Source organism: Haliotis asinina, chromosome 16 (assembly GCF_037392515.1).
Source record: "Haliotis asinina isolate JCU_RB_2024 chromosome 16, JCU_Hal_asi_v2, whole genome shotgun sequence".
NCBI classification, from domain to species: domain Eukaryota; kingdom Metazoa; phylum Mollusca; class Gastropoda; order Lepetellida; family Haliotidae; genus Haliotis; species Haliotis asinina.
In genome coordinates, this window is record NC_090295.1 from 43,297,998 (window position 1) to 43,325,769 (window position 27,772).

General features: G+C 40.4%; 1 protein-coding gene across 2 annotated transcripts in view; it reads left to right on the forward strand.

The window, feature by feature from the left end:
• Positions 1 to 17,234, forward strand: part of LOC137267965 (mitofusin-2-like) — a 37,211-nt gene extending 19,977 nt beyond the window's left edge. Inside the window, exons 13-18 of one of the 2 annotated variants that reach the window (XM_067802425.1) lie at positions 1,825 to 1,927; positions 5,836 to 6,056; positions 6,556 to 6,684; positions 7,322 to 7,518; positions 7,918 to 8,052; positions 12,097 to 17,234. In XM_067802425.1, the coding sequence (XP_067658526.1) occupies positions 1,825 to 1,927; positions 5,836 to 6,056; positions 6,556 to 6,684; positions 7,322 to 7,518; positions 7,918 to 8,052; positions 12,097 to 12,169 (858 nt within the window). In that variant the 3' untranslated portion in view covers positions 12,170 to 17,234. Of the gene's footprint in view, positions 1 to 47; positions 151 to 1,824; positions 1,928 to 5,835; positions 6,057 to 6,555; positions 6,685 to 7,321; positions 7,519 to 7,917; positions 8,053 to 12,096 lie in introns of both variants that reach the window. The other variant, XM_067802424.1, reaches the window with a different exon arrangement.
• Positions 17,235 to 27,772: the final 10,538 nt, after the last annotated feature.

Consider the following 27,772-nt stretch of genomic DNA (forward strand, 5'->3'; position numbering starts at 1 on the left):
AACAGATTGAAACAAGTTGATGTGTAGTTCCAACTTTGCTTTGCAAGGATCTCCACACCTATGTTGAGGCATCACTGTGTCGCAACATGGTCGGACGATGCACATCGTCCATCTTGAGGCGCATGGACAACACTGAGGTGTGGATGACAGGTAAGAGAGGTCGGTGTCGTCATCATGTGACCTCATCTTGTGACCTGTGGAGTGCAGTGAGTTCATAGCGGGAATGCACAGACCCTGCGATTGTGACGCGTCAGTCCATCTTCATTGTTTCAGATTTGTTTTCTCTTCGAAGCTTGCATGCTCCATGTTTTATGTCTTAATTTCATCATCATGCTTTACTTTTCAGTGCTGGTGCACCCGTATCATTTGGTTTTACTCAGTTGCCATGGCTACTGAATCATCATGCTCATCGGTGTTTTGAAGTAATTTGCTGTGCCTAATGTTTGCACTATAATGCCTCAGATTAACAGCTTCATACAGTACTAGCCAAGTGTTGTGCCTGCTTGTAATTAGCAATGGAAACATTTTTGAAACTGCCAAATTTATCTACACCTGTTCAGAGGCTGATATTCAGCAATTCTTCTGATAATCTGCAGTAAATACCAGTGAACTATCCTGGATTGGAACACAGTTTGAAGTTCATTTTGACTTCTCAGCTAATGTTTTACCGACCTTGAGGTTACTTTTATACATAACCTTACCAATATATAGATAATGAGGCTTAATGATCTTAAACATCTGTAACATAATTACTTTGAGTACAGTGTTAAAAATTAATAATAAGATACCCCAATATTTAAGGGATCGAAAACCCTCAAGAAAAAACCTTTCTGAACAATATTATGACCCTTTGACATCTTGCTTGCAAAGGGCATACAGTTTGGAGTCCTAGATAAAACCTCACTTAGTAGAACCAGCAGATGCTGATCAACATACCAAGTACAACTAGCCAAGTTACTTGGGCAAGTTACTGAGCAAGTAAATAACAGCAGGTCAAATATCTTTTTTGTTTGTTGACGGGGGAAAAGAAAATTCACTATTTAAATCCCACCAAACCCTAAATAGTAGCCATTATCTCATTTGTTAAACCTATTCTGCCATCTTGTTTTTAATTGGATGGTCATAGGTTGATCAGAGGATATCTGATGCAACCATCTACTAGGGTTTGGTAGGCTCAGTATAGCAGTGTAACGAATAATACTAAATATGAACCCAAGAAAATCCCTCCCTAACAGTGTTTTTTGGCCAGTTGTTTGGGGCTCTTAGTTGGAGTCCGAGATATATCTGTGCTTTCGTATTCATGGTACAATTACATAAAGAAATATTACAGACTGACCAAGTGTGCTTAGTAATACCACTGCCAGCCCCTACGTGTTTAGATGAGCATGATGATTCTTCATGGTCTCACCTTCATGTTAAACTTGTAGCATTATGGGGTCACAAACAAGCTGTCTGTTCAGTTTTCAGCAATCTCATCTCATATTGAGTCATTTCAGAAGTGACTAACATGAAATGTTACCATCGGTTATTCTAGTGAACTAGTTTTGGCTTTTCGAAGGAAAACAAATTGGAGAAGAATCTCACAATGATTGTAACACCCATATTTAAACACTAACTAGAAACACAAAGGTTGCTCTTTGGAAGTGGTCCAGGAGATGCTCTACACTGAAAAATGAAATCCTCTGCTATCATACATCATAATTGCTGGAGTATTGCTGAAAGACTGAGTCCGAAAGCGTGACAACTTGGTTGTTGACTCCCCTATCTGCCCTTTCTCCGCCCCCATCGTATCACGTGACTTGTACATCTGGTTTCCTACGTCAGGAGTTGCATGCACATGTAGAGGAGGGGTTGGGACGTAACCTGCAGGCACGCTGCTCGGCGGCTTTGTTGCAAGGCGTGGAAACTGCTGAAACAGAGATGACAGGTAAAGGGAGCTAACCCTCACAGCTGACATACAATAGTGAATGGCATGAACATGTATCCTCACAGGTCGGAATTGGTGGAGGCAGGAAAGTCAGCACAAACTCACCAGATGATCATATAACCCCTGTTATGACCAATATACAAAAAATTAGCATTTATGAATGTCAAACCTTCTGTTCTGAGGGGCATACTGTCATGGAGTAGATTCTTACTTCATCTGGTGAATGAAAGACTAGGTGTCCACATAGATATACATACATTGGTGCTGACCTATATATTGCCCTTTAGTTCAGACTAGTTCAGTTGGTGTAGGAACTGTCCAGATATTTCCTCAGTGCTGAAAATAAATAGCTTAACTGACTTTAAGAGGTCATTTCTTAATGATTATATCCAAAGATGTTAAATGGTGGCTAATGACAGTTTAGAACAGATTTATAATGAAAGAAATACTTCACTGCATCTCAAGGAGCTAACTGCATGGACCTTGAATATATCTGTTGCATGGTAGACTAATTTTATAGTGGCGACACACAGCTTGTGCATGACAGCCAGCATGAATTATTACTGCAATACACCCACAGACTGAAGAAAGATATCATTTATGTCTTATGACTTTTGGTCAAACATAGGTAGCCCATTCTCCGATGGCATCAGTGTTCAGAGCTGTTACTCTTGGTTCTTCAGAAATGTGTTAGATCTTGTTTTTGTCCCTAAAAGGTGTCATGGGTGAACCTCTCTCCTACGGCAGCAGGATTTGGTTTTGATGCATCAGGTTCCCTTGCTTAATCTATTAAGCTGAGATCAATCCTGTTTTTTGTCCATGATCATATTAAACGTTTGGGAGATATGCTGACATGCAGGGATATTTGACTGATCTACTGTTGAAATGGAGGGTAATCTCTCTGGGTGTAGTCACAGCATACAGGAAATAGCTGACTATTGGCTCATCCATTGACTATTATCCAGGGGACGATGGGGTAGCCTAGTGGTTAAAGCGTTCGCTTGTCACGCTAAAGACCCGGGTTCGATTCCCCACATGGGTACAACGTGTGAGCCCATTTTCTGGTGTCCTCCGCCGTGATATCGCTGGAATATTGCTAAAAGAGGCGTAAAACCAAACTCACTCACTCACTATTATCCAGGTTTACAGCCTATCAGTATATGAAGGTTTTGGCTGCCGCTTTGCAACACTGGAGCATTCTTTGTCATTATCATAAACTGCAAGATAGCTGTTCACCTGTACTCACTCAAATCACCCACCGAATACACAATGCCATTTAGAAAGTTATCAGATGTAACTCATTTCATATCACCCACTGTCACAGCTATGCACACATGTACATGATCACACCGACTCTGTTCGCTCAGCACTAAATGGGTACCCAGTGGGATAAGTCACAGGACTATTAACCTAGCTGCTTGGGTTATTGGGGGTAATGAATCAGTGATGTACGTGCTGTACAAATGAATACCATTACCAAAGGTTTATGATGCTTGAGTTAGGGTCACAAGTCGGTCATCTCTCTGCTTCAAATAGGTGTCAATGTCTAACACTGTTTTACAGTTCATAAGAAGCATGTCTGTAAAATGATTTTTCGCTGTGTGCCTCCTGTTGCTGCTTCTGCCATGTAAACATTGTCAATACGACACAAGTTTGTACTCCACATTCCCCAGCACAGTCTGTCCTTGCAGTGTAGTAGTCACACGTTCGTGTTTATGGCAGAACTTCCTGCCTGGTGTATTTTGTATGATTTTTTATGGTAAAATACGATTATACGCCCACATAGCAGATTGTACTGCTGTAGGTATATTTGTCAAGAAAAGATTCATTCCACACTGTTGTTCAACTTTTAGTATTAGCCATGTTTGACTATGTCCTTGTCTGTTCTTCCAATATTGTTTATCTATGCCATCAACACGCATTCCTGAGTCCTACTGATTCCTGTTGCTTTTGAATGGCCACAGCATGGCTGACCAGCCATTGACAAACACAGGATTTGAAAATTATTCTTCTATCAAAGAAAGGTTTATTGAGCAATACACTTTCATCCTCGGAATAAGCAGATCAGCTAAGGGAGCCAAGCATGTGTATTGTACATTTCCCAGTCATTAATCCTTAGAAGATTGTACCCTTTTACACCTCAAAATACACATTTTAGACACCATCAATACATTTTGAAGACAGGTTGGGTAGGCTGCGAACCAAAGCTGAATTTAAAACAATGTGTAGATAAGGGGTTTGTTTCCCACTATAAATGTTGCTCATGTAATCTGAGCTCCTTTTGTTGTTGAGATGAGGCTGTACTTTAGTCAAGCATCTGTCTTTTGGGACTGGAGTAACAGACCTGTGACGTGTTAACCATATGACCATCATCACTTCACCAGGTTCATGACATGCCTTTGTTCTGTGGCTTCACTAGTCTCATCTTCTCACATCACCTTGCATTTTTGCACTATATTTTTAGAAACCTTATAGCGTGTTTGTTTGGTTTTCTTCAGAGCATTTTTCTTTAGTGAGTAATGATGCACTCCTGTTATAAGCCCTCCCAGTTCATTACCAAGTCAGCAAAAAGCTTAATTTAATTATGTTGTCATTAGCAGGCACAGTGTTGGCAGATATTTCCTTTGATGCTTGATGCAGCCACTTCATACGACCCAGTCTGCAACCTTTGCATGGATACATGAACCAAATAGCAAACTGCAATGCTTCCTATTCGTTTCATTACCACCTTTAAATTTTGAATTTCAAAGACTACAGTCAGAGCACAAATATACCCTTGATAGTTCAGTATTATTGGTGTAGATACTAGATGCAGCTATATATTTCTGCAGTTAGGATTTTAGTTATAGTCTATAGTGTAGTTTATGTTGTTTTGGATAAGAATGAGCCAAGGTCACCCAATCCAGTTGCATTGATTCAGGAATTGTCATCACCTTTACATGTATGCACATTCAATAATGTTTTAGCAGATTTATGGGAAGTAAAATGGAAATATCCGCTTTGTTCTTTTGTTCAGTCTGAGTAAACTTTTTCTCAGTACTTTTCGTTAGACTCTGAGTCTAACAAAGCCTAGTAGGTCGTGTCAGGTAACCTTTGAGATTGACCAATCAGGACACAGCTTTGCGAATCCGCACACAGCTTTTGAAGGTTTCTACCTGAACGATTCAGAATGCTATTTTCTATATGATTGCCGCCAGATTATACACATGCTACATTACTGATAACAGTGATTAAACAGTCGCTGAAAATAGCGTTTTTTCTTCAGTATTCAAGGGTGTCAGCTTGCGGAAATATTAGCTAATGGTAACCATGTCATCAGAAAGCACTAAGCACATATACTGCAGGTCAAATACCTGTGTTTTTGTGAATTTTTGTTTATTCTGGGATCAGTGTCAGTGACTAGCAAATGTTTTGAGTCCTAGCAAACCCTAATCAGTAGCCATTGTCTCATTGGTTAAATCCGTTTGGCTTTCTCACGTTTGATTGGAAGGTCATAGGTCACTCAAAGGTTACCTGATGCAACCTCCTACTAGGTTTCGTTTACCCAGTAGTGGAGTGTAACGAAAAGTACAAAGAGAATAAGTTTACTTAAACTGTTCTGTTGTTCAATGTCTTTCAATAACATGGAACTGTTTTCATCATTATATGTCTTAAGGTTCACACCATCAGAATTACCCTACTTTGTGACAGTGATGTGTGTTGTAATATCTTTTTCTGACTCAAATAATTTAGTCTTTATATTCAACTGATTTTAAAATCTAAATGATTTTATATCTAAAGTGTTGGTTGAAAATTACTGTACAAGAATTCTAAGCTAAATTCACTGTAAATAGACATTAATCCTACAACATTTATGTCACTGAGTTATTGCTCCACCATGAACAAGCTTTCCTTCTGTTAATGTTTAGACCGACTGTCATCAATTCTCCCAGAAGAGACGAGACAAGTGCTGTATAATCTCATTCCAAAGAGAGATTTTGAGATTGCTTACAGACTTGACTGTCGGAACCTATGTGCGGACTTTAAAGAGGACATAGAGTTTAAGTTTTCCCTCGGCCCCACCAGCCTTATTCAGAGGCTTCTGGGAGGCAAAAGTGCCAGGTCAGCTTTAATGGGGACTGCTGGAAATGTAAGTGGAGTTAATTCGTCTTGGACTAATTACCTGCAAGATATGTTTACTTGCATATGCAGGGGCGGTGGGGTAGCCTAGAGACTAAAGTGGTTACTTCCTACTAAAGTGGGGTTCGATTCACCACAGTGTGTGAAGCCCATTTCTGGCACCCCGTCCCCTGCAGTGATATTGTTGGAACATTGCTAAAAGTGGCATAAAACTAAACTACCTCCTCGCGTGCTACTTTTATGTCCATTTTTAAGTTCCATAGAGAGTTAATAGTTATAGACATTGTAGAGTGCATGTCACGCAAAGCCCAGGTCAAGATTCTGTGAGTACAAATACATGCAACATGGATTAGTGATGGTTGAATAATGCTCTAAGTAGCGTTAATCCATTCTCTTTGTCACTAGTTTATTTATTAATGATATTTGGAGACAGTTTAAAAATCTGTGGTAACATTTTCTAGTTCTGCCAGTTACAACCATTGTGTCATTTATCATTTCTCTGACCACAGCTGAGTCGGACGTCCAATTCCAGCGGAGCGGACCGATCGCAGCAAGATGAGATGCTGGCATCATTACTCACTACATTCGTGTCATTGTCATCGCGGACGACATTGGGAGCTGTTGCAGTAGCAGGCGTGGTGAGTCTTGAGTTCCTGGGAGGTAACAGCAGCTTGAGGAGTAGATCCCTCACTTGTACACTTTCTCCCTTGTCTGAAGCAGGGGATGGGATGTTCATCATACCAAAGAACCGTGTTCGATTCCCCACATGGGTACAATGTGTGTAGCCTATTCTTTGTGTCCCCTGCTGTGATATTGCTGGAATATTCAAACTCACTTACTCATCTGAAGCAGGGGTAGATGGTAACCTTTTGGTTAAAGGACAGGGCCCCTTTTCCCAAAGCTCTCGTAAGCTTAAGATCTCATAGCCTAAGATAGTGTAACATAGGAAGTATGAATGCTATGAGAAAAGATCCTAAGCTTTTTGACACAGGACCCATGTAACCGAAAGTCTGTTCCTGTCACTCTATTTAAAATCCTAGTAATTAGAGATGGATTCATTGAGTTACACCTCCTCTCACTTAAACATTATAAACTTGGCAGAAATGTTCCATGTGATGATATAAATTATGTAGTGATTTCACTTTAAACCACATACTCTGATTGTAATACTAATGTTGTTTATTTTGTGACAACATTTGTCCCTGATATTATAGTCATATCATGGTGTGTTTGATTTTATATAGCTAAATCTGAGATTCTGTGGTTTTGTGTCAGTTGACAAAGGCTGCTGGATGGCGTGTGATTGCTGTGTCGGCAGCGCTGTATGGCCTGTTATACCTGTACGAGAGACTCACCTGGACGAACAAGGCCAAGGAGAGGGCTTTCAAGCAGCAGTATGTGGAGTACGCCAGCAGCAAACTAAAACTTATTGTGGATCTCACCAGCTCCAACTGTAGCCACCAGGTTCAGCAGTGAGTAGCTCTTGTCTTCACAACCCATTGTTCCTGTTTGTTGAGAAGCCTTTCTCCTCACAACCTGTTATCCCGGTTTAGAAGCTGTTGTCATCTCAACCCATTGTCTCTGTTTGTTGAGTAGCCTTTGTCTTCACAACCTATTGCCCCTGTTAAAAAGTTGCCTTTGTCTTCACAACCCATTGTCCTTGTTTCAGGAGTAGCCTTTGTCTTCACAACCCATTGTTCCTGTTTAGAGAGTAGCCTTTGTCTTCATGTTTGTCCATGTTTAGAAGCAAGTCTTTTTCTCCTGAATTCAGTGTCACTATTCTCGAAGTAGCATTTGCCTTCACAAACCATTGACATAGTTAATTCCTGCCTTTCAGGGACATTTTTTGTGATGGTGCTTGTGTGTTGCAGGGAGCTGTCATCAACCTTTGCCCGTCTGTGTCACCAGGCAGACAGCACCAAGCACCAGCTGCAGGAAGACCTCAAGCAACTGGATGTCACCATCTCACAGCTGAAGGACATCTCTGGCAAGGCCAAATCTCTGAGGTAAGTATTGACATTGGAGACTAGGAGGACTTAAGTGCACTGTCGTACAGAACAGAGTGACTGTCACCCAGATGAAGTACATAAGTGCTAAATGCCTCAAGATTAACATTACAGTCTGTTTGATTCCATTTGTACGAGGGGGACCTCTTGCTGGTAGAACAGCCAGGTGGGCAAGGTGCACGTGTGAAACTGACACTTGTGATTTGCTTGGCAATACAGACATTTGTGATTGCAGTACCTGAAACAATGAGATTATCACACGATATCAATTATTTGCAAAGTATTTAACTTTTTTATAAACGAAGGTGAAAGGGGTAGGCCTCAATATGTTTTGTCTAAGTATCGTTTACGAACTGCACATGCTGTTGGGATGACAGAAGGGAAGTTAAAACAACTATCTTGAAAAACCTGCACAGACACAACTGAGGAGACCGTCTCAAAACCCACATGATGTGAGAAAGTCGATTCATTTCAACATCAGCTGGTTAGAAACGCCATTAAGTCTCTATATAAACAAAATACCTTTGTCTCACAAATTTGGTTTCCGTTACAAAAAAGTAGGCTCAGAAAATAGACGTGCACTGTGCGAGAGGTCTGATATTGTTCGACTAAGAAACCAGTACTTACGCACAATTCGAAAGAAAAGTACCGAGGGTTACGAGCCTGTGTATTTGGACGAAACATGGGTAAATGCTTCCCATTGTATTTTGCCTTTGTATTAGGTACTTGAACGCCATGATATGGAGCATTATCCACGACAATCAGACTTTAGGGGGGCAGTGCTGGTACCAGTTGATTTTGTACCCATTCTAAGAAAACCATCCCTTTCATTTCAGTATGATAGTCTCGGTTCGCTAGCTCTTCAGAGTCCTCTGCCAGAAAATTATCACTTGGCAAGGGATAGCGACTGATTTTGCTCCATGCTGGTTGCAAGAGTCAGGGATTCCTACCTGACTGCTCCCTAGTTTTCAAGGCAAAATCTAAAAAACAGCCGAGACTATCATTGGTTGCAAAACAAAGCAATATCGTATCCAGAAAAAGTAACCAAACCTGTTCTGTATGACATCATAAAGTCAAATAAAACCACACGTCTTTAAGGTTGATGAGTTTCTTACAGAACATGATCATTCAGTTTTGCGATTGCCACCCTATCATTGCGATTTGAACCCATCAGAACTCATTTGGGGTGTCATGAAATCGGATGTTGGCAGGCAAAATGTAACATTCAAACTTCGAGATGTACAGATGATTGTTCAACAGTCAATAGACACCATCATGCAGGAAACATGGCAAAAGTGCGTTGGGAAAGTTGAGAGTGAAATAGAAAGACATTATTGGGAACAAAGTGGACTGGACCATGCCACTATCAAGCCAGTCGTCATCAGGGTAGACTCTGACGACATCAACACTGATTCGGACAACAGCGTCTTCTGAAAGTGGCAACACTGACTCCCATTGAACATCTCAAGTGGTAACCAGATAATGGCTTTTGAGATGACCCCATCCTCACAACACATGCTTGTTGATTACCTGGCTGTTCTAGCAGCAAGTGCGCCCCCCCCCCTCGTACAAAATAGCGAAAGGTGGCAAGAAAATGATGATCGTTTGTTATACAACTTTTTTATTCGGGTGTCCCAAATTATGAGACACATCATCAGAGTTAGTCTGCCGATTTCATATAGCTGTGCAAAATTTGGTTTTGTAGCAATTATTAGATTTTTAGTTAGTGAGGAATTCATCGATCTCAAATGGAATCAAACGGACTGTACCAGTTATCAGCGGCTGATACTCTCCCCAGTGTTGGATCGGGAGAGGAAGACATCTCATGTGACTGGTAGTAAAACTGGAGCTATAACCGGTAACCATTTGTTGTTAACTACTGTTGGAATGAGTAACTCAAGTGACCTGCTGAGTATGTTGCTAGGGCAGGCATCTGCTGCTGGTCAGGACTTAGCTGTGTCCAAAAAGAGGTCTAATACAACTGAGTTGAGGTCATTGCCAAATAAATGTCAAAAGTCCTCATCGTCTGCACTGCTAAAGAAGTGATCTTCATCCAGATGAAGTCGTTCTACAAGAAGCAAGTTCTACAAGAACGTCAATGCAGACCAACTCCACGGCAAGATGATCGTCCTCTAAAACCTCAGCAGCTGTTTGTAGACCTGCAACCGCAAAGCAGACATCCATCATCAGAACCAACACCAGAGAGGCTTCATTGAAGCCGCAAGAGTTGCAGATGATGTCTCAGCATTTTCGAACACCTTGTCCTCTTCAGTTCCAGCCTACAACCCAGAACTTTGACCTAGGTGAATTTATGGGACAGTTTACAACACAGATGATAGCTTTGATGGATTGCCTGTCCCAAATAAAGACAGGCACGTCAGTGTGGGAAAGTATGGGCCTTCGAGAACCTGTTGCGGAGAAATATATATACTCGCCCTCAGACATCATTTGTAAATGCTCAAGTTACAGAAGACTAGGCCGTCATGGAGGAAGAAGGTTCCATGAGTCATATCTGTGAACCCTCAAGGTGCAGGAGCATTGATTAGAAATAGAAAGGACTCCTCTTCGAGATACAGTCACTCCACATCAGCTCCTACAGAAGTTTGGAGAAAGAGGAAGGTTCACGAAAGGAAGGATCATGGAAGGAAGGTTCGCAGAGGCACAGTTCCCCTGACCTGGAGCTATCTGAGGGAATATTTACAGAAGATGAGGGTGACTATGTCTTCTCAGAAGCACAGGTTACATCCAGGATTGTTAATTGTCTGGACCTGGCATCCCCTTCCATGGAATCAAATGCAGCATTGACCCACAAGATTTTTGAGGATGACTTCAACACCCTCACGATTCCACCAATTAAACCAATCTCCAAGGTGTCTGCTAACATCAACTCAGCTTCCGAGAAAGCAACTTGGTACCAGAAAAAGCCTGTAACACCATTCATTGCTAGGAAATTCCCTCTGCATCAAATGGATCCCTTCATCAGAGTGCTGGACTTGGATGAGGACCTGAAATTAATCAACGAATCCTGTACCAAATCTTACAAGGTGGTAAACAAGAAGATGGCTCAACTTGACAGCAGGACTAGGAGAACGTTCTTTGGCCTTGTAAGATCTAGAGCTGACATGGAGGCATTGATATTAAGGTTCCAAAACCCAAGACAGAAGAGGATGGGACAATCGTGTCAGTGCTTATATCTCAGATAAAGAACCAACACTTCATGTCAGATCACCTGGCATTGATGTCTGAGGGTCTCTCTTTATTGTGCAAACAAGGTCTACTATTGACCTGTTCCTGTGATGACAAATACACCAGACCTCTACTAAGAGCTCTGGGGTGGAGCCTACCATCATCGGCAGGGAGATGGACAAAGTTGCCAAGGAAGTGACTCAGGATTCAGAAGTCATGATGATCAAGTCCATAGACATTGGCCAATGTCATCTGTCAAACGTCGCAGAGGTACAGCAATAAGTCTAAGTTCTCTGGTATGCAGAAGGCAAGAAATTCCACATTCGAGAAGTATGACAAGATGTGGTCGCCCAAGTTGAAAGCGGAAACTGGAAGAACAGGATCTAGGAAGTGCCATTACACAGGGGGAAATACAGGACATATCTAATTACAGCCAGTATATCCACAAAGTGGCCTGACCCTCCACCTTTCCGTCTGAATGTGGAAGCATAATAAGCATGAGTCACGATAAGGAAAAATATCTAATTTTTTAGATAAATTGATATTTTTCACTTATCCTGACTCTTGATCCAACCTCCCCACTGAAGACACTTTGGGTTTGCACAGTAAACCCACGTGTCGGGCATATTCAGGAGAGAGTGACAAGCATGGCTAGTCATGTGACGGTATTCAAGGGAGGCAACTCAGAAGTGAGTGAACCTTTACGTTCTCTTCAAGGGAACTACAAGGGATTCAATTGTTCCACCATCAGGAGATAAGCACGATAAGCATGAGTCATGGTAAGTATTAAATATCAATTTTGTCTGAAAAATTGCATTTTCATTTTATGTGTTCTCATTATATCTTCTTCATTTTCAGGAACAAGGCTGACTGGCTGGATGGAGAACTGAACACATTTGTTGAAAATTATTTGAAGCAGTCTAGTGTATGATAAGAAGAAATCCAAAGAAGGGAACCCTGACAGTGAAGATCCTGATACCCAACGTGTAAGATCATTCTGGTATAGAAGGGTAGCTCTGAACACTGGACAGTTCAGCTGTGGTCAATACAACCCTGAAAGCTGTATAGTTCGCTAAGACTAATGGAGACTTTTCAGCCATTGGAAGCTGAATACTGGAGAGCTGATTGTTTTCTCTTAGCCTCTTACAACCTCAGAATCATGTATACTACACATTTATACATGTGGTACAAATACAAGCTGCTGGAGCAGACATATACAATCCTAAGTCTTGTACTCTTCAAGTAATGGACACTGTTCAGTGTCTGTTCTGTGTCTGCACAGGTGGACATTCAGACACAGGTGGTGTACCTGTACTGATAAGGACAAACAGGACAGGGGTTGGCTGTCTTCAAAAAGGAATTCAGAGTGATGTTAACCACGAGTACAAAGACTGGGAAACAGAGAAACACACACACATGGAAGTAGTCCAAACTGTACTCTTCAAAAAATGTAGGGGATCTTCATTTTATTTGTTTATGATTAAAAATATTTAGGAGATTTATCAGATTCTATCAATGTTGATATGATATTTTGATTGAATGTTTTGAGAGTGCATCACCATTTGCACTTCTTTACAACCATAGTTTTTTTCAATGTAGTCGCTTCTGAAAGATGATTGGTGTATGGCATATAATTTGCATTTATACGATTTTCATTTTAAAACAAAGGTCTAGAAACAAACACTAACAAAAGTATGATGCAAGATGAGTGTAAAAATTGTTGTTCTAGGTGATTTCTCGACCTTCTTGATAAAACGTCAATATCAAGAATGCGACCCCATACACGAGTATTGGGCTACTGCGTTGTGCAAATGGATATCATGCATTGTGTTCAGGGGTGGTAATAGAGTGAAATGGTGGTGTTTTCATAAGATGTCTGTCCTTGAAATGTTTGTCAACGTTTACACTTCTTATCCAAATTGAAAGTTCATTATCCCCTACTTTTTTTGAAGAGTATAATTTCATACACAAATATCCAAAGAGAGGTATAAATTAAAACTATTGCAATTGTTTCTCATGAGGTCCATTAACACCTTTTGATTTTGTATGTTATCTAGATATTCAGATCTTCTCTTGATCATTTCTTCAGTGCAGGAGATTTTCTTGTAACAGGCTGAAGTAGGCCCGGATTGCTGGATTAACAGGCTAACTTTCAAGTAGATTTTGATTGCTGTATACATGCGTATGAACGTTTGCAGATGATAAAGCCAACCAGTAACTGAACCTAATGTGTTACAGACATGATATTGCTTGTTATTTTCATTTTAGTTATGATCCGATGTTGACGCCGACCCTTGGATGCTAATTCTAGACATCAGCTAATGAGACAGGAGCTCTTGATAGAACTATCGTTTCTGCATATTTGCAAGTATTTTGCCTTCATGAGAAACTTGCACAGTGATAGATGGGGATTACTGACTTTGGCAAGCAGACTTTGAACAAATTGTTATTTTATTCATATTTTAATTGTTTGGGGGTTCTCATTTTGCTTATTTTCAGAGGTATTTTAACTTGATTTCAATACAGTAATATGAAATTTAGTGCCTTCCTACATTTGTTTCTGTTAATGGAATTAATTGAATGCATGGAATAGAAATGATTAATTCCAGTGTGTTAACTTTTACTGACAAATTCAGCTGATTTTGGGCTGAAAATTGATCTTAAAGCAGATTTAGATGAAACGCTTTCTTGCATCTTGACTTGCGTCTCCCCGAGATGGCTTCCTGAAACTATTGCTGAGATATGTGCATCTGGACTGAGGGAATGTCGTGTTGTGACAGTTGATGTTAAATACTATTGGAGTATTGTTGGAGTCTTTCTTGAGTCTTTCTGAAAAATTAGGTTTATGCTGACATAGATTGAGGAGAAACTCACATGATGGGGCTTGATTGAGGAGAAACTGTTGAATGTTTTTAGGAGGGTAAGAGTGTAAGAAAGTGTGTGACAAAACAGTCTGTAACAAATATTCTGTTCCTCTGGCAGATGACAAGTAACAGTGATCAGGACCACTACTAGGATTGTTGTGGTTCGACATGCCAGAGATGACCCAAACGATAAGAAGCAGTTGAATGTTAAATATCACACCATGTTTGTTATCAAAATCTTCTTATGTGTGATATGTGGTCATTAAAAATAATAATTATTGAACATGGTTATAGTTGTCTAGCAAATATTCAAAGAGAAGTGTCATTGTCCAGATGCCAGTCAGCAAAACACATATTCACTGGTACTCAATGCGGCGAGACTTTTGAATTTAATTATGCTTGAGAATCTTGAATTTGATGCTTCAGTCTTTAGTAAATATACTGTATAGGGTTATAATGGTACTGACACCTTTATAGTGATAATAATGAATATGCAGACATATCATGAATAATATGATGTATTTCAGTGTTTATTCTTTATAATGATGCATTGAGCATTTTAGCCAGGGATGTAATGTGGACAGCTCAGAACTGTTCTAGAACTACTGTTATTTCAACCTATGTAATAAGACAGTATGTAGATGTGACCCATCCATGAATTTAATGCTTCACATATTGGAAACTTGGGGAAAAGCTAAGTTTACAGACAGAATGACCATGAACATCGGACAGAAATATTTGCTTAAAAGCTGCAATAGATTTTCCTTTGACTATGTCTTTTGTGAACTTATGAAAGTAATTTCCGGTTTCATTAGAGTTGAGTTTTCAATTCCAAAAACAGTTTGTGTTCCAGTCTGTATGGCTCAAATTTGAACCAAAGAATTGCAGTCTAACTCGAAAAACTAATATAATAATAACATATAATACTTAATGTAATGCTGATCATAATAAAGACATCGGACCAACTCTGTGAGTTCACTATTTGTTACGAGGGAGGTGTGCAAAGAGAGGAAGAGTCAGGTATTGAAGAAAGGATGAAGACGACATATCACAGGTTAATAAATCAATAATTTTGTCGGCACTTGTGCACATGTTTCTTGAACACCTGGCTGTCCCTTTCTCTGCACTCCTCCCTCGTAACGAAGTCTGAAACTGTGCCAAAATTTTAAGGATAGTTTGTTCAACATCTTTTTAATTTTTGAGACACATATTCTGACCAAAAAAAATTACACAGTTGGTCCGATGTTTTGATTATGATCAGGGTTCTATTGAGCAATATATGTTTATTAGTTTTTAAGTTAAATTTCAATTCATGTTCATATTTGAGCCGAATGGACTGTACCAGGGACCGGTTGACATATTCCATGCCTTCTTTCTGTCAGAGGTTGTCAGAGATCAAGAAAAATAAAGTGTAGACCCTGTATTTCAGCTTAGGTTCAGTTAATGATTGTTTCATTGTAAAGCTGTCTTGAGACATATTAATCTCAATATTTTGTTGAACAACAACAGCATAATATGATCAATGGTTTTTGTCATGTATATGCAGGATGTTTTACTGTTTACAAATGAAATGATCTAAGTAATTTTATGTTTTGTTACAGAAGGTAATATTGAATCTGCCCTAATGAAATGAGGTGGATTTCTTCATCATCTCATGAAATTCATTTTGTAGATCCATATTGTATTTAAACTGCCTTACCCCTTTGTTTGACATATTTTGTGGATTTGTGTTATGAATGTATTTATTGTTATTTTATGATGTAAATAATACAGAATATTTGCTTTATTGTCACATAAAGTGCTTTTTGTTCATTTGTTGAGAAGATATTTTCAAGAACACTGCAGTTTATAAACCTACCAGAATATTCAACGTTTTTTTAAAAGAACAATAAGAGAATGAAAGCTGTGAAGAATGGTATTTAGTTGTTTGTGATAGTTCCTGCAAGCTTGATTCCATGGTGCTGTTTTCTTTATAGATACTGCAAAGCTAAAATAGAAGGATATGAAACCAAGTAGAGGCGGATCCAGAAGGAAGGGGTGAGGTTGTAGGGAGTGTGTGTGCACACCCCCACTTTTATCCTGAAGTTTATTAACTGACCATTGAAACTCTCGTGAAAATGGAGTGTGCTGTCTGCATTTCTCAGTAGTGTGCACCCCATCCAAAAGCTGTATTCGCCTCTGACGGGAAGCTTCCATACATGCAGTCCAGCTGACATAGCTGTGGTTGCTCCCTGTGCGGCCGGCTCTGTGACGGCGGAGGCCTGTGGTATGGTGCTGATTTGTCTAGTCTTTCTTAGCCATTTGGTTTTGCAAGCCTGCTTATGCTTAGGTTTGTTCGATTGCCAGCATGGGTACAATGTGTGAAGCCCATTACTCATGTCCCTTTGCTGTGATATTGATGTTATATTGGTAAAAGCGACAGAGAACTAAATTCATTCACTATGCTTAGATTTCCAAGCCAAGTAGTCCATGGCAATCTGTGATTGACTGTTTACCAGACTTCATGACACCTTAGGCCATGCAGGATCCTTGACAACCTTGTTTGTTTTTTGTATTTGCAATATCTATTTTAATTGACATGAACAGGATTAACCACATACTGATTTCTAGTTTGGAAAAAGTAATATATTAGCTCTTGTATTAATGTTACAGAAGGTTTGTGAAGAATTGTGAAGAAATGGAGCAGTGAATTCAAAGTACACGACTTTCATGAAGCGTGGCAGCATTTGAAATATTACTTTCTGTTAACTGCACCAAAGTATAAATGCTCTTTGAATAACTACAACATACAAATCACTGGGAAATTTGTGTTGTATAAGTCCATCTTAATATGTAAATATATAGGCAGGTTTTTCTTGTAACCTTGATGGCAACCGGATATGTACAACAAATCTTGCACTGGGCCTCCTTTCACAAAGCAGTTAGGAGATCATAAGTCATTAAGGTAACCTTAGTGCAGTGTTGAAGAATCAGAGTTAGGGTTAACATCAGTAGAGGTTGTTTCATGAAAGGAGACCCTGATCTATTTGCAGGCTCCAGGGTAGTAGGATATACGAGCATGTTTACCTTTTCAAACAGGTTATTCAGAAATGAATTGTAAAAATGTCCACTTGAAATAAATTGATATGTCAAGTCAGTGTTCTTAGTATTATTGCAGTGAAAGCGACTTTTCGGTTTAGGTGTTACTCCTAAATATCCCTCAAAGAAGTTCTATTCATGCTATCTGAATGTGGTATTATGTAAAACTATTCTAAAATGACTGCTGGTTCATACTGTACTGTACTGTACCTGAAGAAACGTCTTCTTTTACATGCTATGACTGTCCTCTGGAGACAGACAAGGAAACTGCAGCAGTTAATGTGTAACATGTGTCAGAAGCAGCGTGTAATTAAAGGGGATGTCATAATATAGGTGTCTCACAATACACTATATCTCGACACTGAAGCCAATATAAGATACGTATCTCGATAATGAAGTCAGTATAAGATATGAATCTCGACACTGAAGTCAATATGCGACATGCATCTCCACACCAAAGTCAATATAAGGTACGTATCTCGATAAAGAAGTCAATATACGATATGTGTCTCGACACTGAAGTCAATATATGATACGTATCTCGATCCTGAAGTCAATATACGATTCATATCTCGATACCGGAGTCAATATAAGATACGTATCTCCATACCGAAGTCAATGTAAGATCCGTATCTCGACACTGAGGTCAATATACGATATGTATCTCGATACCGAAGTCAATATACGATATGTATCTCGATACCGAAGTCAATATACGATACTTATCGCAATGCTACATTTTTTTCATAACAATCTACTATTATCTGGATAGTAAGTCGATACCATAGCTCACCAGACACTGATTATTTTGGTAGTGATGACAAGAGAAGGAAGTCCGAGTATCAATGATGTGTCCATCAACTACATCACCTAGTCTGTCATACTTATTGTCCTACCAGGCACGTTGCAAGCCAGTTTTGTCGTGTAAGCTTTCTAGGTTGCAAAGCTATATATTTAGGTAGTATTGAGGACTTGAAATTGCCCAACCTTTTCAGCAATAATCATGTGTAAACGGGTGATTTTTTTAATAAAACAAAACATAACAAACTTACAAAAGAAATATGTGTTAAGTTCACCTTTGATAATGCCCTGTTTGTATTTCACAAAAAATGTTTTATATGAGATGTTGATAAAAAATATAATTCATATAATATACTCCTCACAAAAAATTAAGCAACACGTATTTTCAGTGTGATATAATTTATCTTTATGAATGTCGGAAACCAAGTTCTATGGATAGTCAACTTCTTTATTGCACTGGGTGCGACGTTTCGGTGTAGGTACTAACACCGATATTGAGCAAGTGAGGACGTGTACATTTTTTTAAAGAATCTGCATTGTGACGTTTTCTAAATTAGTAATTAATACAGATATTTTATTGCATGTGGGGAATGACATTGTTAACTGACACTGTCACACACACCTCAAAAACAAAAAGTTTTAAAATATCACAGAGCTTTGTAAACACCTTTCCAGTTTTGTCAAATACTAAGATCAACAAGAATGACTATTAGGACTATTACACTCAAGCACCACAAGCATCGATGGCGGATCAGATCAGATGGGCAATATGTCATATTTTTCACACACATCAAACACACCCTAACATTTTTTTCTAAAACTATAAACCGATCACTATTACTTGCAAACACCTCTCACCTGATGGTATATTCCCCTTATGAAAAAGGTATATGTGAAAGAAGTTCACAAAAAGAGGTTTTTAGAGTTTTGGAACAATAACTAGAAAAACCCAAACATCGCCCTGCAGTATTTAACAAGGGCGAATAAGAATAGATCGGCGATTACCTATAGCGAGTGCTTAAAGTGGGTCTAAACTGTTGATGATAAGTATACAAAAAACTGTTATCCGGATTCTTTGATATGACATATATCACTTAACTAACAATATTACACATTGAAGACATGAAAACTATTTGTATACACGTAAATCACAATAGTTTGAAAATTAAAGGTCTACGACACCGTAAAAAGAGGGCCAAAGATTCAGTATAGATGTACCACTGTACGAATATAGATGCAAGTGAAAAGGATAAGATATAATTCGTCATGATTACAATAACAGATGATACACGCAGGCTAAAGATGACTTATGTACTTGATTCAAGCAAACCTTACTTGGATGTATCTCCCTCAGCATCTACAGTGAGACCCCATTAATCCGTTAAAGGGGCGGTGGGAAAGTCTAGTGGTTAAGGCGTTCGCCCTTCACACTGTAGATCCGGGTTCACTTCCTCACACGGGTACAATATGTGAAGCCACGTTTTGGAATACCCCGCTGTGATATTGCTGAAATATTGCTAAAAACGGCGTAATGCTAATTCGTTCGAGCATTACTGGAACCAGTGTCTCGGTTACCAAAATACTGGTTCTGGGGTTCTTAATACGTCTTCGTAAAGATGTTAGGCGTGCCGACTACTTGTCTGAAACTACCGGTGTGTCAAGACTAACTGTGTCTCATTGTCTCACTTATCTCTGTATTCACGTAGTTGTTTTCTGATCAGAGATGCACAATCAGTAGACTCAATACAGTTTTCAAATGTTACGGCATTTGCGCCGCTACCACCAGAACCAGGTATATGACTAAGCACATATTAATAAACTTCCAGGTAAATCAGTATTAAAACACATGTGTTTGTGACAGGTGCCAACAATGGCGCAGAATATACATCAGCTATAATCATAATGTCATTGTAATACGACGTAATAAGAATCAGCAGACTTCTAGCATATTTTTCTAAATATTTGGGGCGAAAATCCGGGTTAGAATTTCCAATAACTTATGCTTGCCGTAAGAGGCTCATGTTATTTTCACTGGATTATCGGGTCCAGACTCGAATATTAAGAATGCTGCCACATAGCTGGAATATTGCAGAATTATTTGGACAAAAGGCATTTAAATCATGTTCAATTAACGTATCAACAGCGAGACTGATATCTCTGAGAGAGTGCCAAGCACAAGAAACAAGATCTGTGGGATTCTACACTGTGACATCGTGGACGAGAATCCATTTTCCCCAACTTCATCTCACCAGTTGACTTTATCACTCCCTACTTCTGTCTGGAAGCAGTTGTTGCGGACGTAGCTTAATTCCTGTGAACAATGCGCCAGGAATATGCTGGGCATGTTGAAACCTGGCCGCCACGTCGTCTTGTTGGGCAGTTTGGGAACGTGCAACAGTGTAGGATCAGAGAGGTTCAGCAGCTTTGGGATGTTGAGCGACGAGTTGAAGTCAACATGGACGAAGGCTGGGATTGAGATCATTTCCTGGAAGAGGTTAAACGACCAGCTGTCGGACCTGCATTCACAGACATTGAAGGGTGCTACAGCATGGTAGAGGGGAAGGATCCAGTCATCTTGTAAAGTTGGTGAAGACTTTCACTTCCGCAATAGGATCAAGATGCTGTGTAGATTAGTGTCGAAAGTGCTGTGTAGAAAGTTCTTTTATATTTTAACATTGAATCAAGGCTGAAATGTGTTACTATAGTAACCGATATAAACCATGTTTTGATGAAGGATAATCTGTGATAATCGTCCTTCATCCCCAGTAATATGCACGTTTTCACTATCTGAAATAAAACGAACATCTTCGCAGGCATTTCAGTAGTGAGCAGCCTTTTACAAGCATGACATGTTTTTCGTAATGAAATGTAGAAACCTGAATTGAACCAAGGACTTGGTCATGCTTTAATGTTCATATTCAGTCTTTTTGACGCATTATTTGATGCAAAAACTGAACAAACAGTTCATATCCACATCAAGATTTCCAATGACTTCAGAACTAATTCCAAAGGTTCACCTGAACTTTTGTGCAGACATGTCCAATAGGAAACACCGTCTTCTGCGTCAGATAGGTTATACAAGGGTGTCATTTTCTAGATACACAGTTTCAATTTCAAAGTGCTAAATATTTACCTAAGCATTGCAGCAGAGCTTTTCAGACATATTTCCGGAACGAGTAAGATGGTAAACATTAGGGAAATTGTCTGCGATTTTTCTTATATGGCAAAAGTCATATGTGGTTAAGGGAACGCTCGTCACGCCCAAGACCCAGGTTCTGTTCCTCACATGCATACAATGTGTGAAGCCTATTTCTGATGTTTCCCGCCGTGGTGTCGCTGAAATATTGCTAAAAGTGGTCACGTAAAACTCACTCTTGTGTTCACATGCGAGACTATCATCCTGTCAATAAATGGGTCATCCGTTATGAAGTGAGTCTCTTAACCAATCAGAGGCTTTCATAATTTCATGCATATGCATGATGATGTCACTTTCAATGACCAATCACAAGCTGTCATTTCTTCATGTGTAGTGACATCATCCTTCCTGACCAGTCAGAAACGGAGTGACGTCATCCCAATTTAAAACGATCTTTAGCGTATGCAGTGCTTTCAAACACCAAACGTTCTGTTGTTTGTTGTGAGGAATATGAGACATTTTAATGTCACGGTTTATTCCTAAAAATGGTCTCTTTGGCCAGTGTGATCAGAGTTTTGTCTAAAATTAAGTCTGGGCCATGATGCAATTATTGTCCATCAGTTAACGCCACAACTATCAGTGATATCCGGTCACGTTTCTCTGAACGTGATGTGTTCCCATAGTATCTAAGAAGAAACAGTCAACGTTCAATAGAAAATTTAACACTTGCGGCATAGATACATGTAAAGTGCTATATCTAATGAACATAGAATATACTCACCCTAGTTATAATGCCACCCTTTGTCCAGGAAAAAACAATATGGCATTATGAACAAGTGGCTTGTGTTATTGGGCAATGTCCAGACCAAATTCATATTTATTAATGATTCCCAGGAAACCTTTGTTATGCAAAATATTGATATTTCACTCAAATGTTGGAGACCTCAGGTCCCCGAATGGCCAACCCGATGTCGACAAATGAAGGCTTCGTGTAGTATTAGCAGTCGGTGGTTCAGTAGTGGTTCTTTAAATATCGCATTTTGTGTAAATCATTCTAAACGGAAACGTACATACCCTTTACCAGATAGGGAATGTTTTTCTGACAATATGGTGTTAATTTTGTATAAGTAGGCGTGTAGTTTATTCGGTCTTTCTGATTAGTTACACATTACCTGTTCATAGCTGAGCCTGTGCATTATAACTAAATTGGAATATTCTAAAATACGAACTAATATGATAGATAGGATATGTGCGCAATGAAGCGGTCATAAAATCAGACGGAATTTTTTCAATCCAAATTCATTCTGTCCACAACTCAATTAATTATTCAATTAAATTCGAGTATTCCACATACTCATAGAATATCATGAAGGGCTCTCTCTATATTCAGAGAACATAGTTGAGACAAGTGCTCTTGCCATATGGATTATCAAAATCTTTAAAGACTTGCATCAATCTTAACAACTTGAAAACCGGGCAGAGACCAATACTGTCAAAACATCTGAATGTTCACTTTTACCCATCCACTATCGCAGGACAGTGGGGTAGCTAAGTGGGTAAAGCGTTCGCCCGTCACGTCGAAGACCTGTGTTTGATTCCCCACTTTGGTACAACATGTGAAGCCCATTTCTGGTGTTCATTGCCGTGATATTGCTGAAATCTTACTACAACCGGCGTAAAACTGTACTACTATCCCACCGACAAACTTATGGAACAACTTCATCCCTTGATCCAAAGGACATTTGTATACAAGCGTGATGGACATATATACAGCATTCTCATAGGCACAATTGCAGTTTTTTCCTGGTCAACAGCTGACCATCCTAGTTTTGCTTTTGTTCATATGAGTCCTGTTTGTAAGGACGCGTGTGCATGACGGGCTATTTACAAATCCGCTGTTGTGTTCTGTTCATTATATGTCACGCTCTACGCATACATTATTTAATACACCCCAGAAACTTCATTTAGATGAATAATATTTTTACAGTTCGTGTATCAATTTCGTTTCACACTGGTGATATGATAAACACATTTATTATTTGTTTGATCATCATTAAAAGTGTGAGTTGATGGTCACGTGATTTGGGATGCGTTATTTCTGTAAACTGTGAGATGTTATCTGCGTTGACAGGACGTCAACTGCTTCATGTATAGATATAGATAAAGGCACTTCGGCAGTCGGGATCGTATACTGTGTAACCAAACAATGTAGTCACGTCAAAGTTCTAGCGAGTTGAAATCAGACAGTCCTACGACCCAAAACCGCTCTCATAACATTGGCCAATAGTTCTCGAGTTTCATGTACCACAGCCTTGCAGTCCTGTAATGAAAACACCGCGTCTTTAACCAGATTCTTAGGATAATTGAAAGTTTGTCGTGTCGACCGGTGTCACTTGTGTGTTGACCGTGGGTAGTCTGACTGGTGTCACTTGTGTGTTAACCGTGGGTAGTCTGACTGGTGTCACTTGAATGTTAAGCGCGGCTAGTCTGACCGGTGTCTTTTTTATTTTAACCACAGCTCGTCTGACCGTTGTCACTTGTGTGTTAACCGTAGGTAGTCTGAATGATGTCAGCTTGTGTGTTAACCGTGGCTAGAGTGTCTGGTGTCACTTGTGTGTTAACCGTGGCTACTCTGTCTGGTGGCACTCGTGTGTTAACTGTGGCTACTCTGACTGGTGTCACTTGTGTGTAAACTGTGGCTAGTCTGTCTGGTGACACTTGTTTGTTAACCGTGGCTACTCTGTCTGGTGTCACTTGTGTGTTAACCGTGGCTACTCTGTCTGGTGTCACTTGTGTGTTAACTGTGGCTAGTCTGTCTGGTGTCACTTGTGTGTTAACTGTGGTTAGTCTGACTGTTGTCACTTGTGTGTTAACTGTGGCTAGTCTGTCTGGTGTCACTTGTGTGTTAACTGTGGCTAGTCTGTCTGGTGTCACTTGTGTGTTAACCGTGGCTAGTCTGTCTGGTGTCACTTGTGTCTTAACCACGGCTAGTTTGACTGGTGTCACTTGTGTGTTAACTGTGGCTAGTCTGTCTGGTGTCACTTGTGTGTTAACCGTGGTTAGTCTGTCTGGTGTCACTTGTGTGTTAACTGTGGCTAGTCTGTCTGCTGTCACTTGTGTGTTAACTGTGCATAGTCTGTCTGGTGTCACTTGTGTGTTAACTGTGGCTACTCTGACTGGTGTCACTTGTGTGTTAACTGTGGCTAGTCTGTCTGGTGGTCTTGTGTGTTAACTGTGGCTAGTTTGTCTGGTGTCACTTGTGTGTTTACTGTGGCTAGTCTGTCTGGTGTCACTTGTGTCTTAACCACGGCTAGTTTGACTGGTGTCACTTGTGTGTTAACTGTGGCTAATCTGTCTGGTGTCACTTGTGTGTTAACCGTGGTTAGTGTGTCTGGCGTCAGTTGTGTGTTAGCTGTGGCTAGTCTGTCTGCTGTCACTTGTGTGTTAACTGTGGTTAGTCTGTCTGGTGTCACTTGTGTGGTAACTGTACATAGTCTGGTGTCACTTGTGTGTTAACTGTGGCTAGTCTGTCTGGTGTCACTTGTGTGTTAACTGTGGCTAGTCTGTCTGGTGGTCTTGTGTGTTAACTGTGGCTAGTTTGTCTGGTGGTCTTGTGTGTTAACTGTGGTTAGTCTGTCTGGTGTCACTTGTGTCTTAACCACGGCTAGTTTGACTGGTGTCACTTGTGTGTTAACTATGGCTAGTCTGTCTGGTGTCACTTGTGTGTTAACCGTGGTTAGTGTGTCTGGTGTCACTTGTGTGTTAGCTGTGGCTAGTCTGTCTGGTGTCACTTGTGTCTTAACCACGGCTAGTTTGACTGGTGTCACTTGTGTGTTAACTGTGGCTAGTCTGTCTGGTGTCACTTGTGTGTTAACTGTGGTTAGTCTGTCTGGTGTCACTTGTGTGTTAACTGTGCATAGTCTGGTGTCACTTGTGTGTTAACTGTGCATAGTCTGTCTGGTGTCACTTGTGTGTTAACCGTGGCTACTCTGTCTGGTGTCACTTGTGTGTTAACTGTGGCTAGTCTGTCTGGTGTCACTTGTGTGTTAACTGTGGTTAGTCTGACTGTTGTCACTTGTGTGTTAACTGTGGCTAGTCTGTCTGGTGTCACTTGTGTGTTAACTGTGCATAGTCTGTCTGGTGTCACTTGTGTGTTAACTGTGGCTAATCTGTCTGGTGTCACTTGTGTGTTAACTGTGGCTAATCTGACTGGTTGCACTTGTGTGTTAACCGTGGTTAGTTTGATTGGTATCACTTGTGTGTTAACTGTCGCTAGTCTGTCTGGTGTCACTTGTGTGTTAACTGTGGCTAGTCTGTCTGCTGTCACTTGTGTGTTAGCTGTGGCTAGTCTGTCTGGTGTCACTTGTGTGTTGACTGTGGTTAGTCTGTCTGGTGTCACTTGTGTGTTAACTGTGCATAGTCTGGTGTCACTTGTGTGTTAACTGTGGCTAGTCTGTCTGGTGTCACTTGTGTGTTAACCGTGGCTACTCTGACTGGTGTCACTTGTGTCTTAACCACGGCTAGTTTGACTGGTGTCACTTGTGTGTTAACTGTGGCTAGTCTGTCTGGTGTCACTTGTGTGTTAACCGTGGTTAGTCTGTCTGGTGTCACTTGTGTGTTAGCTGTGGCTAGTCTGTCTGCTGTCACTTGTGTGTTAACTGTGCATAGTCTGTCTGGTGTCACTTGTGTGTTAACTGTGGCTACTCTGACTGGTGTCACTTGTGTGTTAACTGTGGCTAGTCTGTCTGGTGGTCTTGTGTGTTAACTGTGGCTAGTTTGTCTGGTGTCACTTGTGTGTTTACTGTGGCTAGTCTGTCTGGTGTCACTTGTGTCTTAACCACGGCTAGTTTGACTGGTGTCACTTGTGTGTTAACTGTGGCTAATCTGTCTGGTGTCACTTGTGTGTTAACCGTGGTTAGTGTGTCTGGCGTCAGTTGTGTGTTAGCTGTGGCTAGTCTGTCTGCTGTCACTTGTGTGTTAACTGTGGTTAGTCTGTCTGGTGTCACTTGTGTGGTAACTGTACATAGTCTGGTGTCACTTGTGTGTTAACTGTGGCTAGTCTGTCTGGTGTCACTTGTGTGTTAACCGTGGCTACTCTGACTGGTGTCACTTGTGTGTTAACTGTGGCTAGTCTGTCTGGTGGTCTTGTGTGTTAACTGTGGCTAGTTTGTCTGGTGGTCTTGTGTGTTAACTGTGGTTAGTGTGTCTGGTGTCACTTGTGTCTTAACCACGGCTAGTTTGACTGGTGTCACTTGTGTGTTAACTATGGCTAGTCTGTCTGGTGTCACTTGTGTGTTAACCGTGGTTAGTGTGTCTGGTGTCACTTGTGTGTTAGCTGTGGCTAGTCTGTCTGGTGTCACTTGTGTCTTAACCACGGCTAGTTTGACTGGTGTCACTTGTGTGTTAACTGTGGCTAGTCTGTCTGGTGTCACTTGTGTGTTAACTGTGGTTAGTCTGTCTGGTGTCACTTGTGTGTTAACTGTGCATAGTCTGGTGTCACTTGTGTGTTAACTGTGCATAGTCTGTCTGGTGTCACTTGTGTGTTAACCGTGGCTACTCTGACTGGTGTCACTTGTGTGTTAACTGTGGCTAGTCTGTCTGGTGGTCTTGTGTGTTAACTGTGGTTAGTCTGTCTGGTGTCACTTGTGTCTTAACCACGGCTTGTTTGACTGGTGTCACTTGTGTGTTAACTGTGGCTAGTCTGTCTGGTGTCACTTGTGTGTTTACCGTGGTTAGTGTGTCTGGTGTCACTTGTGTGTGAGCTGTGGCTAGTCTGTCTGCTGTCACTTGTGTGTTAACTGTGGTTAGTCTGTCTGGTGTCACTTGTGTGTTAACTGTGCATAGTCTGGTGTCACTTGTGTGTTAACTGTGGCTAGTCTGTCTGGTGTCACTTGTGTGTTAACCGTGGCTACTCTGACTGGTGTCACTTGTGTGTTAACTGTGGCTAGTCTGTCTGGTGGTCTTGTGTGTTAACCGTGGCTAGTCTGTCTGGTGGCACGTGTGTTAACCGTGGCTAGTCTGGTGTCACTAACCATGACTAGAATGGTATCACTTGTATGTGTGTGTGTTTAAAACGTTTATATTTATTTCAGATAGGTATACATACTGGTAACACATTGGCAAGAGGGTTACAAATTTTGAAAGTGTGGAACTGTAGGTACATGACAGAGTGCACCTACAGCTATCCAGTAGCAATCTTCAGGGTTTACAAGCATATTCAAACTGGTTATTCATCAACAATACATCAAAGTGTGGAAATACAGGTATACAATCACGGAGTGCCGCTTCCGAGCAACAGACTGTGGGTTACAAGCAAGTTCAAGCTGGTTATACACAAGAAACCAAGAGTTAATAATTTAAAAGCCTGAAAGCATAGGTATAGTCTGAGAATGCACTGCAATGAACTCCATGGACTGTGAGTATGTTCGAGCTGGTTGCACACCAGCGACAAAGAGCTCTTAATTTCAGAGTGAAAACATACCTATACAAAGTCAGGGAGTGCACCAATCCAGCAATAAACTCCGTGGGTTACAGGCATGTTGGAGGTGGTTATACACCGGCAACAAAGAGTTAAAAATTCACAGTGTGATAATATAGTGTTACGAGAGAATGTACCATACTGGAATGCTCAAGAATCAGTGACTGTGTATATAAA